We start from the raw sequence: 13,691 nt of genomic DNA on the forward strand, positions 1-13,691 counted from the left end.
CTCGGCCATGATGTCCTCGGTCAAACCCGTGACAGCCCGGGCATCCCTCGGAAGAATGCTCCCCCGGAGCATTTCGAAGGCTACCCCGAGGTTCTTGACACTGTCCGCATGGTGGATCTGGCAACCGGCGAAGTGGAGGAACTCCGGAGCCCAGGGGAGTTCCCTCGGATTGACCCAGGAACCTTCCTCCGCTCCATCGGTCTCCCCTTCGGGCTCCCCCTGTTCCTCGATCAGGATTGTCTCTTGATTTCTTCCCCCTTCTCCGTCTCTCCCCTCATGACGAACCCTCTTTTTCGGGGGCTCCTGTGGTGAAACAGGAGTCGCCCTTGAAGTTCCGGTGCCTGGCGTACCGGGGATTGTTCCCCTGCCCCAGCCTCTGGCGCCTGAGATTCAGCACCTCACGAGTCCCGGGACCTGCCATCTCCTCGCTAAGCCCGGTTCTCTCAGGCGTATCTCGGTCAATTTCCTCGCGAAGGGTGCCCCGAGGCCCGGAGTTACTTTCCTTGGTCTCGATCTCGGTCGCAGCCTCTCCGCTCCCCCTCTCCCCTCGCCCTCGTCCTCGCCCTGCCCTCGAGACCCCCTGCTGCCTCAGTTTCTTCTTTAAAAAACTTGTGTAAGTTGGGACGTACCCGAGCAGCTCTGGCGCGTACCGACTGGTGATGGGAATGGTGTAGGCCGCTGTGATCCGGGCCCGGATAGCTCTTTCCCGAAGCTCTTGAATGATGCCCTCGGCTGCAAGGCAATACTAAAATAATGGATCAGTATAGGTATGCAGGGCATAACAAAACATGCAAAGCATTTACCAAAGGGTAATTTCTACCAACCAGGAGCTTCGGTCCTATACTGCACTTTGGTAATGGTATCCGCATTCTCCCCGGGCCCGAACATAAAATTCCCGATTATCGAGACGTAAATGTTCGCCCACTCCTCGGAATCGGGGAGACGGTCAACAAGGAACGTGTCATATCCCGTCCTGCAAGAGAGGTAGTACCGGTTGCTCTCTCGGTTGACTCCCATGAGGTATACGCCGAAGAGTTCCTCGACCCCAAAGGTCAAGTTGAACTGCCTCCTTAGCTCGATGATGCTGGTGATAATTCGGTAAGAGTTTACCGTGAGCTGGGAGGAGGTAAGAGAGAGGGTCCGGAGTACCCGTCGGACGAATTGATGAAGAGGGAATTTAATCCCTCCCTCAATGATTGCCATCAAGGGAAAAATCAATTCCCCTGGTCGGTGAGGAAGGGTCTTGGGGTTGTTGTTGGGAAGCAGCCGAACCTCTACGTCCAGGGGGACGTTGTAAATCCTTTTGAACTCGGCATAGGCAGCCGGGGTCCCGTTGAAGTATTGATTCAGATAAGGACACGGCCTCATCGGCCTCCTTCGTCCTCGAACCTCCTCGGGGGCGTCGGCGAATGGCCCCGGCCCGTGGTCCGAAGTGCTGGGGGCCTCTGTCATACTCGGGTCAAAGGTGGTTATCCTCTGCGGAACTCTCAAAGGATCGAAGGGCTCGATGAAGTCAATCGGAATTCGGTAGAAGGCTAGGGAGCGGATCTCCTCAAAGATTTCCTCGAGACTGGCGGAAGAAGTCAAGCTACTGGAACTGTCCGAGGAGAGTTCAATGACCATTCGCTCCTACCTAGCAAGGAAAAGAATGAGTAAAAACCTGTTAGCTATGTGCTCAGGGAAAATCAGGGACAAAGATGGTCATTTCTCCTCGGAACTCGTTCTCTTCGCCTCTCACCAGGACCTTCTTCCTTGGTTAAGGCCCTAGAGGTTTGGAGCTATTCCTATAGTCTCGGGTTGAACATAGGCCTCGGAAAGAATATGGACCTCGGGCGAAATAAGAACGGTGCTGGAAATTCCCCGCGCCGCCGCGGACCAGAGGCGGTGGGAAGTGGTCCGATTGTAATACACGTTTAAAATGGCGAGAACTTCTAAAAAATGATTAAGACATGAAGTTTCAGGTGAGAAGATCAACATACCACAATCTCGCGATGAAATCTGTGGCTAAAGTGCTTGAAACCTCGATTGAAAGCTGGAAGCGAACGGCGACGGCAGTTCATCTTCAGGAGCGGAGGAAAAGTAACCGCTCCACCACTGTCTCTCCTATTTATAATGGGAGAGGTGGAGGGCTGCGCAAGAAGCGAAGCGTCGCGCACCGAGCCGTCAGATCTTCGACGCTAGTCATCATCGGACGGCCAGTATCAGGGGCTCTGCACCGAGGTCAGGCGCCGGATATTCAAACCATTGGCATAGCAATGCGTGTCACCGAAGCGACGTTTCGTACCAATCAACTGACATGGCTCGTGCCGAGGCAGCTTTCCTCCTCTGAGACCTCGGTAGCTGTTGACATGTGGTTCTCGCCGCTGGGGCAGGTTGGACGGAAGCTACCGAGGCAAATGTACTCTTCGGTAGCCCTTTGGAAAAGAGATCAAGGCATGATGTCTCGTGTAGTGAGGTCAAGACCCTGAAGCAGGGATGCAAGGCTCCAGGGGCTTGAGGGGCTATTGTGGTGGCCTCGGTTGTTGTGTCGGTAATAGGCCGAGGCTTATTGAATCTATACCTTGTGAGTTTCGGTTAGTAAGTTGGTGAATGGCAATGGACTTGACCTTGTGCTCGGTTTAACGCTCGGTGCATTGCTTGGAAGCGTGCTTCGGCTTCAAAGCTTGGTCCCCTTTAACCACGTGCCAACAACAATCATTTGGATCAGGCCATGTGCTCCATAGCCGTCTTCTTCCCGCGTCAGGTATGACGTCACCCGAGGCGGTTACCCGAGCGTACGCCCCACGCGTTGGCTTGAAGGCCAAGGAATCCTAGGTCTATAAATACGAAGGGATGCTCATTGTGAGAGGTATGCTTTTTGCCCTAACTCTAGACCTAATTTCCACCCCTGAGATCTGACTTGATCATCGGAGGGTCACTGGGCTAACTCAGCCCTAGTGACTTGCTGCAGGTTACGTCGCAGGAGCAGCGGAGCTGAGGAAGAAGAACCCCAGCCTGGATCACGGCCTAGGTCCCATAAAACCTGAACCCCCACACCAAGGTTACCAAAACCTTTTATTTTTGATATGATGGGTTATTGTTTTTTTCATAGGTGAATTTGTTTGGACATAGGTGAATTTGTTTGGACAGGGGGTTGATTTATTGTATGCGAGTTCATTATTTATTTGTCCGTGCTTATTGTTCGAGCATGGCATGGGCTAGTATATATATATATGATGAGATGGGGAGCATGACTTCAATAACCATCTAGATTGTGCAGTAGCGGTACTACTCCTACTCCTAATCTTCCACTCTCACAAAAAATTGTCCCACCATCGCCGCCTCAAGCTCAGCTCCAACTTCTCCGTCAATAATAGATTCTTAGTAGCGGTACTTCCGGTAGCCCATCGCATTCAACCTTTTACTCACGGAAATTGAGCAGTAAAGAGATGACAATGGGAGAAGAACGCCGCTTTGCCGTAAATTGAAGAAGCAGCCCCTGGAGTTTAATCTCAGCCAGAGCAGGAGGACATTATAAATGGTGAGGATTACTTGAAAGATCAAGGAGAAATTCAATGTGACCAATCACTTGGTTTTGCTTTCTCCCAAAATCGAAGACGACCAATCGATTGGAACTTGAGGAAAGGAAAGGAAAAGAAAGGAAAACTAAAATTTTTTCCCTCCTATTTTTTGGTTGGGAGAGAAAGAGAGAATAAAATAACAATTTTAAATTTTGAGAATAGTAAATTTTTCCTTCCTTTTTCGTCTTATTTTCCTCCCCTTTTATTTTCTTTTTCTTTTTCTTTCTTTCTTTTTCCACGCCTTCCAAACAGAGCCAAATTTGAGTTTAAACATTAGGGGGAACTCGGAAACCAGTGATAGTCGAAGGGGGTTTAATGTAATTTAATCCATTCTTAGTTACTACAACTTACAAGCAAAGCCCCTCCCGAGGCTGTTCGGTCACAAAGCTCGGTGAGCGCTCTCTCTCTCTTTCTCTCACACAGTTGCAACTTGCAATGGCGGAACTGAACCCAGGTATTCTGATAGACATCGTCGACGAGGAATGGATGCGAGACACTCTTCCAGATGATGGTATCCCCTACCCTTTTACACCTTTCCCTACTGCTTATACGTATATGTTCGATTTAACAAGTACATATATAGTTTTCTCGTTTGATGGAATTTGTTGATATAATATTTAGGTTTCCTTTTACGCCTACAGATCTTCAGTTGCCCCCGGTGATGGCTTCTCGGACCGATGATGCTGAAGACTCGAGTATGTGTTCAATTCCATCAGATCAATTTGATTAGTACTTGCGATGATGGTGTTTGCGAATTAGGGTTAATTTCTTGATTAGTGGGGTCTGCGCCGCCGCCGCCAATGTGGTGGCTTGTTGAGCATTTGACAAACTCACACAATCCGTTTCAAATAGAATTTTTCCGGTGGACATACTAGCAATTAGGGGTGTTATTTGGTCGGGTCGGTTCGGGGTGGATTTGCCGGAAACCGATCGGGTTCGGGGTGTATAAGTCCGGGACCGATCCCGACCGGTATTAATTTCGGTTCGGTTCAGGGTGAGTTGGGGGATTTCGGTCCACCCCGAAATAGGCCTTTTGAGCCTTTTCCAAAACCTAAGTTACTAACAACTGGTGGGGCCATTTTTCACCCTTATTTGGGCCATTTCCAGCCATTTTGGTCCCATTTTTATAAGGGGCCATTTTCACCTATTTTTATATGGCCATTTTTTTCACTTAGTTTTGAGCCATTTTTATATGGGCCATTTTTTCCAAAGCAAACAGTCAAGACCCAAAGAAAACCTGAACCTGCGGATAAAAAAAGAAGAAGAAAACATGAACCTAAAATGAGCGAAACCCATAAATCTCAACCTACACAAGGTGGTGCACCTGTTCCAGATTAAAAAATGCCGATAAAAAAAAAAATTCACAATCAGTCAATCACCAGTTCACCTGTTCCAGATTCACCAAAGCAAATAGTCCACCTATTCGACTGTTCCAGATTCACAAAATGCCGGGAAAAAAAAAAAAAAAATTTCACAATCACCATGTTCCAAATTCACCACCCACCTTCCATACTAAGTTGCTAACACAGTTACACAGTCACAGTCACCTTTCACTACATTAGTTTCATTACAAAATACAACACCAAATTAACATTAAAAATACTACCAAAACATCACCAATTCAAAACATTTCGCCATCACCACCTCAACACATCAAGCCATACCCTGTGAAAAAAAAACATAAGAAAGAAATTAAGGTAGTTCAAAATTAACCTGATAAATTAAAACAAGAATTTGTAGACAAACAAAACAATTACATTTGTGTACCCATGATAAAACTCTTCAACCAAAGCACCAACCGTTTAGTCCTTATCACTTGATTCCAAGACAACTAAAAACATAAAAAAAAAAAAACAAAAACAAAAACAAAGAAAACATACAAGTAAGACATTCAACATAAAACATATTTAAGGACCCTAAAATACTTGTCAATAAAAACTAAAAGTAAGAGTAGTACCCGAATCTAATGCATCCAATTCATCAAGTTGTTCTCTTATATTGATCTTGGTTGGTTTCCTAATCCATTGTTGTGTGCAAATTAGTGCTTCCACGGTCTTTGGAGAGAGAGAACTTTGATAAGGATCAATGACACATCCCCCCGTGCTAAAAGCGGATTTGGAGGCAACCGTGGACACGGGAATTGCTAGCACATCTTGTGCCATTTGAGAGACAATTGGATACTTCGAAGAGTTTAACTTTCACCAACGAAGTACATCAAAGTTGTCACAATCATCCTCACTAGTTTCCGTATGATACTTTTCCAATTTCGTTTTGCTTGCCATGTTGCCCTCCTTTTGTTTGTACATCTTAAATTGAGATTTTAAAGATTTATGATTACCAATGTCTGTTTCAAGCCATCCAAATCTACGGTGTCCGATGATCCCCCAACCTCTTTGTTACGCACATTCAAGCTACTATTATGCTTCACATATCATCCAAATAAACGGGTAATTTCACTTTTTAACTTATCTATGAACACACCAACTATTGCCTTATCATAGCCCAAGGTATTTTGCAAGCAATACTCAAAAAATGCAACTTTGTATCGAGGATCAAACAACCACAAACATCATCATTTGATTAATCTTATCAAAATCTCCCCAATACTTGTCAAACTTCGTACGCATACTCTTTGCCACTTCATACAAATCACTATCTTCATTTTCACACAACTTTATAATGTCTTGTTGAATCCACACCATTTCATCAAAAAAAACATTGCAAGTGTCGTACAAAGAATCCGAAAATTTCAAAATTGCAACGTAAAACACTCGAAGAAACTTTACGTACAACTTAATATTTTCCCAATCACTTGAACTTGGAGGCCCAACGTACTCCTTCCGCCCATTCCCTTCCCCACCCCACCCCCCCCCCCCCCCCCCCCCCCCCCCCCCCCCCCCTTTTCTTTTCTCCAATACCCTCAAAACCATCAACATCATCAAAATCCTCGTCCATCTCCTCCTCTCTTACATTTAATTTAAAGTTCAGGTCATCACACAATCGATCAAAGGCCTTTTGATAAGTTAAAGCTCTCTCCAACATGAAATATTTATAGTTCCACCGAGTAGACACATCCAAACAAGGTTTAAGCCTACGGACAATTTTCTTCTTCTCAACACATGACCAAAACTCCGCCATTCTAGATGGGGAGGACCTCACATATCTCACCATATTGCGCACCCTTGCAATCGGGATATCAATCTCTTGCAATCTCTCACGTACGATTAAATTTAAGATGTGTGCCGAACGTCTCACATGCAAGAACTCGTGATTTAAAATGGTGGTCTTCCTATCTTTGGTCTTTCTCTCCAAGTATTTAATCAAAAGATTATTCGAGGATGCATTATCAACCGTAACGGTTAGAAACTTGTCAATTCCCCAATCCAATAAGCATTCTTCAACCATTCTACCAAGAGTATCACCTTTGCGATTAGGAACAACACAAAAATTCAGAATTTTCTTTTGGTACTTCCAATTCTCATCAATAAAATGACCCGTAAGACACATGTAATTCAGATTTTGGACCAAAGTCCAAGTGTCCGTTGTAAGACAAACCCTTTGATGCTTGAGTGTATGTTTCAATGTTTTTTCTTCTCATACATGACCATGATTTGTTTTGTCATCGCAAGCCTACGAGGAGGATTCCACACTGGTTGAACAACACTAATAAAATCTTTGAATCCTTCACCCTTAACAAATGAAAAAGGCAACTCATCAATTATTATCATCCTCGCTAGTGCTCTTTTACAAGCGTCAGCACTAAATGCCACAAGCACAAGGTTTGCACTTGTTTCACCATTGTGTTATTTTTTTTGAAAACTAAGGAGTTTTTGCCTAGAACCCATAAATTTCTTACTTGGTGGATATTTGGTACACTGATAAGCTAGATGATGAGTTAGAGATTTAGCACCATTTAACTTCGAGTGACAAGCATAATCTGCGCCACACCAATTGCATGCAGCCCTAGGTTTTGGATGACCTTCCGGTGTAATAAGTGTAAAATGCTTCCAGCACGGAGTCTTTTTTTTCAGACCAACAACCTTCTTTTTTTTCAGACTCATTGTTAATTTCAGGCATCAGATCATCATTTAGTTCAGCATTTTGAGGGATATCAAACTCAGCACCTTCATCCATAATGTCATCATCATCCATATCATCCATCTAACACAGCAAAAAATTAAAACCAACATAATCACAATCTGATTTTCATGTTGTTCGTTCACTAAACTGATTTTCAGTCAATCACCTCATGTTCATGCGAAAATTAAGCAGTATGTAAATTGTAAACACTAAACCCATTAAACTCGTGAACTATATTCAACAAAAATATGATTTTCAAGCCATTTAATATAGGGTTTTGAGATTGAATACCTCATGCTCATGGTCAGACATTTCGCCGGCGTTGTCATAATATCTGTGACGCGATTTTGATAGCGATTTCCCCCTTCCTCACGCTAGCCGCTCTGCATACACATAATGAGACAGAGATAAACCACATTTAGTTGCACACAGTAATGACCACTTCTCTTCTTGTTTGGAAACAATATGTAGAGTGACAGATAGCCCACAAGTGATTCTGTAATTGTTGCTGGCGTAGATTGCTAATAACTTGAAATCAATTGACTTTTCTTTAACATTAATCACATGGCATGGCACCATGGAACTATAAGTTTTATTCTACCTCACTTTACCATCTACTCTGTCTACTCTGAGGGGAGTATGTTTTATAAGTTAATTTTTTTGTGCCAAAGCACTAGTAGGTGGCGACATCGCCGACATGGTCTAGCTGGAAGTCCTATATTTCCAACAATGTTTAGTGGTGGTTGCTGCACTAGCTAATTGATTTTGGTACCAAACTAAACCGAGAGGCCGAGTCATAAACTGTACGAGAATGCTAAAAAATCAAGTACTTTGCCTACTGAAGCTTTGAAGAGCCTAATAGCTAAATTAGAAAATTAATTATGGAGGAATTGCAATAGAGAAAAGTGAAAGAAATTTTTTCCATTCAAATTTTCACCCTCGAATCTCGCACACACCCTAGTTCCCATTCCACTCCTCTTGAAAAAAATTCAAAATTCAAAATTCAAACCTCCAAAAAAAATACAAAGCCGTTACACGCATAGAGAGAGAGAGAGAGAGAGAGAGAGAGAGAGAGTAGATCTGAGGGCTGCGGTGGAATGGAGATCGATTGCGGTGCCGATGTTGATAATCGGGGATGGTGGGGGCGGCAGAGGTGAGGATGGCGGAGGAGAGGGTGGCGTACGTAGTGGGGGCGGCGGAGGCGAGGACGGCACACTGGTGGAGGAAGGCGGTGCAGATCATGGAGGTTAGAGAGAAGGGAGAGAATTGAGGGAATGGCTGCGTGGTCTAGACTCTGGAGTGGGGAGAGTAAAAGATAGGGTAGGGTTTGGGAGTGGATGGTGTAGATTAAAACACAAAATTGATTGACGGTCAAGATTAAAACGATTTATAATAAATATATATGATTCGGTTGGTTCGGTCCGGTCCGGTTGGTCCCATTTAGTTCGGTTCGGTTCGGTTCGGTTTGGTCTGTATAGATTTCCATAAAACCGAGACCGAACCGACCTAGGTTCGGTTTGGTTCGATCCACCCCGAACCACCGAAAAATGTCCCTGGACTGACCGAAGATCGAACCCATCGGTCGGTTTTTTCAGTCCGGTCGGGTTCATAACAGCCCTACTAGCAATCTCACCCTATGGTGTAGCGAGCATCACTAATTTATGTCACTTACTATTTTGGAGGTAACCATTCAAATCTCCCGGAATACAATGTGGCAATGTACACGTGGTACTCCCGGCAAATGCCTTTAACATTTGGGACATGATGACTCACCTTTTGTTAACTAGGGATGACACGTATTTTGATGTGTCGCAGTTCCCGTTGGGCATGCCACTCTGTATGTTACGCAGGTCATACACAATTACACATGTTATGTTTGACTTTCATGTTTTTGCCCGTTTTTTACATGAGACTTACTTATTTTTCCTCATTTTTGCATATATTTTGAGGTCTGAGTGCTGTTAAATCGAGACAATTTAGTATAACCTATACTTTTGAGAGTAAGCCTTTTATCTCCATTGCCTTCCCTTCTAAAAATTGGTAAAGAAATATTTTCGTCAATGCAGTTTTTTAGATTGTTTAATGCTCTGAGTCTTCTGTTGCCTCTATCGCGTTGCTCATATCTTTTTTAGTATCTTCTAAGGTCTAAATAAAGTTCTGGTAGTTTACTAAACGTGTAAGATTCATTGTTCCAATACTGGCACTTACTGAGCACACAAGGGTTACCCATAATTGTTTTATACTATCTTGTATTTGTTGTTGATATATATGTTTACATGGTGATGGTAGTATTAGCCTTAAATTTGTCTCTAAGCAATAGAAAAACGGTTCCGCTATTCTCTGCCCTATAGGCGTAGGTTAAGTGTGAGCTTTCTCTTCGACCGATGCAATATTCACGTCCTTCCAACTACTTTTCTGACTCAGTTCAAAAAAAAAAAAAAAAAACTACTTTTCTGACTGCAAACCTTGGGAACATTTTCATTGTTGTACCTTGCCTTTTGAATTACAACTTTATCCTTTATTCTTGATGAAATTTCTCACTTTTTTACCCAAGTCAACCAACCCTTTCACCCAATCAAAAAAAAAAAAAAAAAAACGGAGATTTGAAAAAACCAACCCGAACACGGTTTCATAATTTTCCAGACAATGGTTGAAATAACTTTTCTTTTTCTTTTTTGGAAAAAGTTGCTATACATCCAAAGGCTTAGGGCTAATTTGGCTTAATAATCCGTTTAGTTTATTTTTTCATCTATATTTAAAAAAATTGCATTTGTTACTTTTGCTTTAACTTTTTGTAAATTATTAGTACGTCTAGAATTTAGTTTTGAATATAATTTTCACTTATAAGACTTCTCTCGTCAAGACGAACCAATAAAAATATTCCTCCAAAAATTTTCAAAAGAAACTAACAAATGAAAAAAAATGACTAAAGGAAAAACAATCCTCCAAGATTATTAAGTCAAAACGGGCCTTAGCGTAAGTAGACTATGTACTAACACCACCTCCCTTCCGAAAATACCCCCGCTAGCAATACCCACTACCCCATTTTCTCTTATTTCTCCTTTATTTATTTAATATTATTTAAGTGTTTCGATTTTCAATTCGGTTGAATTGGTGCAAAGATTTTGTTTTTTTATCATTTTAGCCTAAATGGTTATAATGAATTTTTGGCTCCAAGGCTTTTCAACGATCACTTTAAGTCTCCTTATTTAGTATAAGATCTCTCTTAGGGTGCTCATTGAAAGGCCTTAGAGCTAACAATTCATTACGACCATTTAGGATGAAATGATAAGAAAAATAAGATCCTCGCACCGGTTCAAACGGATTGAAAATTGCAACACTTATTTTTTTTACACCGTTTATATATTAAAAAATATAGTTAAAAAATTAAGTATTTCAATTTTCAATCTATTTGAACCGGTGTAAAGATCTTATTTTTTTGATCATTTTATCTTAAATGGTCATAATGGATTTTTGGCTCTAAGGCATTTCAATGGGCACGCTAAAAGAGCCTTGAAACTAAATAAAGAGTCTTAGGTGCTCGTTGAAAGGCCTTAGAGCCAAAAATCCATTATGACTATTTAGGATAAAATGATCAAAAAAGTAAAATCTTCTCACCGGTTCAACGAGACTGAAAATTGGAGCACTTAATTTTTTAATCATATTTTTTAAACCAAAAAAAAGGAAAAGAAAGGGAGAGGCTATTTTGGGGTATGTAGGAGAAGAGAGAGAGTGCTTTATAATTTCACGTCAGTAGAGATTGGGAACAGGAGAAGGGCTAAAATGTTTTTTTGGCGCACAAAGTAAAAAGTTTAACTGCATACACTGACATTGAATTGATTCACATTAAAAGGTTACAAAGATGGCGCGTGTGCCATACTAACCTCAGCCTACCCTGCGGATGTTAGCATTTGCCATAGAAAAATGAGCACATAAAGGTTTCACATATCAGTTTTAAAGTATCCCGTATTTCTAGTGGTATTAATCTTCAATCCACCTCTATTCCTCCAAAATAGAGGATGGATGTGACACATTGTGGGGAGATTTTGTAATTTATTCCATTTTTTCTTCACTTTTGTACTTTTTGAGAGAATCTTTGAGGGACCCATCGTCTTTTTTAGAGTTTGGAGAGATTTTGTACTCCAAATTTACTTTTAGAGGACCAAACTCTTAAAAGGACGGTGAGTCCCTTAAAGATTCTCCCAAGAAGTACAAAAAGGGAATAAAATAAAATCTTCTCTCAATGTGTCACATCCGTCCTTTATTTTGGAAGAATAGAGGTGGATTGGAGATGCCCTAGATTAACATGGTACTATTAGGTTTAACTTGATCTCTTGAGGTTTAGATGGAACTGCGGTTGGAGGGGTCTTGTAAGGCTGTCAAATTTCCGAGTCATGGGAGTCCTCTATTGCACTTGGAGGTTGTTTGATAACTTTCTGTTCTAATCGCCTGGAATTTTTATTTTTATTTTTCATCTTCTCATTGACAAAATTTCACTCTCTTTTTGGTTCACCTCCATATATGTTTGTTTTTCCAAATCAATTCACCACGTGTACATCTCTTTGTATACCCTTTTAGATACTGCCACATGTTCTTCTCCGACTGCTGCAAACAACTTTTTCTTTTTACTTTCGTTCTTTCCTCTCATTCCACTTTCGCATGCAGTCTTTCCTTTTTAAACGATCAACTCTGTTGTTTTTATTAATGGGCAAAGTCCACTTCGACCACCTGTGGTATGGGCCATGTGCGGATACACCCCTTATGGTTTAAAAGTGTGCACATAACCTCCTGTGGTTTTGAAAATGTGCGGATAGACACCCTGCCGTCATGTTTTTATCCATATTAACAGACAAAACATTAAAAGATCGATATACCCTCATCATCTCCCTTGATTCTTATTTTTTAAATCTAACCTCACCATCCCCTATACCAAAAATTGAATCCAAACCATTGATATTGTAGAGTTTGACGAGTACTATATCTATGCCAAAATTCAAGTCAATCAAAAAATTAAAAGTTTATGGTCGAATCGATTTTGTTATGAAATTAAATTTTCCAATTTGAATTTACCACAAATTAGATCACTGGGTTATTAATGCCTGATCGAGATGAATTTTTACAGAGATACTCTATTCTTTATTTAATACATTATGAACGACTCAGATTACACTCTAGAGGCGTGTGAGGTACACCTCCATTAATATGGATGGAAAACATGACGGCAGGGGGTCTATCTGCACAATTTTAAAACCACATGAGGTTATGTGCACACTTTTAAACCACAGGGGGTGTATCTGCACATGGCCAAAACCACAAGAGGTGGAAGTGGACTTTGCCTTTTATTAATCCTACATCTGCCAGCCTCTTCTTCCCTGTTACTGTTCTAGTTTTAGTTGGGATATGAGTTAGTTTTCCTAATCTAAAACGTATTGCACATGAGTTAGTTTTCCTAATCCAAACGTATTTGCATTGAAGATACACTCCGAGATTATCAGAACTGATGCAACATTAGGCAAAGAACTGCTTATGAATGAGATCTTGACCTCTAGCCCTTCGTCAAGAACTTGATATGTTACCTACTGCTTGAAATATATTTTGTGCTTGTGCTGCTACTTTCATGGATTACCTCTCGTTTTTTTAGTTAGGGTTTCCTGCTGAGTGCTGTGTCCAGCAAATATATTCCTATTAATTCACCTAATTATGGACTTCATTGTTTCCCTTTGAATTTGATTTTATCAGATCAGGAGAATCAAGAAGTTGAGGGAGATACTTGGCATGATCTTGCTTTGGGAACTCAATGAGATTTATTGTGTACCGGCCGGCATTGATTCTCATTTGTGATGATAAATGTCTTCCTGTTAATGTAGTTGGTGGTTTCAATGGATCGAATGTACTTGAAGTTCTTTTCTATATTTCTGGGGGGATTTCTTCGTGAATTCAGTTCATGTGAATTCTTACACTTGAAAGTGTGAAGCTAATGCCATTGTTACAACTAGCCAAACTAGCACCAAGTTTGCAGGTACTTGCAGGTAGCAATTTTACAAATTATCA

The 13,691-nt window shown here is 41.6% G+C and overlaps 1 protein-coding gene and 1 long non-coding RNA gene across 2 annotated transcripts; one reads left to right on the forward strand and one right to left on the reverse strand.

The window, feature by feature from the left end:
• Nucleotides 1-3,913: 3,913 nt before the first annotated feature.
• LOC131326537 (anaphase-promoting complex subunit 13) lies at nucleotides 3,914-13,635 on the forward strand. Its single transcript, XM_058359360.1, has 3 exons — nucleotides 3,914-4,071; nucleotides 4,202-4,255; nucleotides 13,380-13,635. Exons 1-3 carry the CDS (start codon nucleotides 3,996-3,998, stop codon nucleotides 13,439-13,441), a joined length of 192 nt encoding a protein of 63 aa, XP_058215343.1. The 5' UTR covers nucleotides 3,914-3,995; the 3' UTR covers nucleotides 13,442-13,635.
• Nucleotides 5,161-6,389, reverse strand: LOC131326538 (uncharacterized). The gene is made up of 3 exons (XR_009200036.1): nucleotides 5,518-6,389; nucleotides 5,318-5,391; nucleotides 5,161-5,225 (listed from the first exon to the last, which is right to left on the reverse strand). It is a non-coding gene; the product is annotated as an uncharacterized LOC131326538 (long non-coding RNA).
• Nucleotides 13,636-13,691: the final 56 nt, after the last annotated feature.

This window comes from Rhododendron vialii, chromosome 5a (genome assembly GCF_030253575.1).
Source record: "Rhododendron vialii isolate Sample 1 chromosome 5a, ASM3025357v1".
Classification (NCBI taxonomy): domain Eukaryota; kingdom Viridiplantae; phylum Streptophyta; class Magnoliopsida; order Ericales; family Ericaceae; genus Rhododendron; species Rhododendron vialii.

Bases quoted from the DNA above. Each gene is read 5' to 3' on its own strand.
- LOC131326537 (XM_058359360.1), top strand. From the start codon at position 3,996: ATGGCGGAACTGAACCCAGGTATTCTGATAGACATCGTCGACGAGGAA. The intron at 4,072-4,201 runs GTATCCCCTACC...TTACGCCTACAG, and splicing joins AGACACTCTTCCAGATGATG to ATCTTCAGTTGCCCCCGGTG. The intron at 4,256-13,379 runs GTATGTGTTCAA...TGATTTTATCAG, and splicing joins CGATGATGCTGAAGACTCGA to ATCAGGAGAATCAAGAAGTT.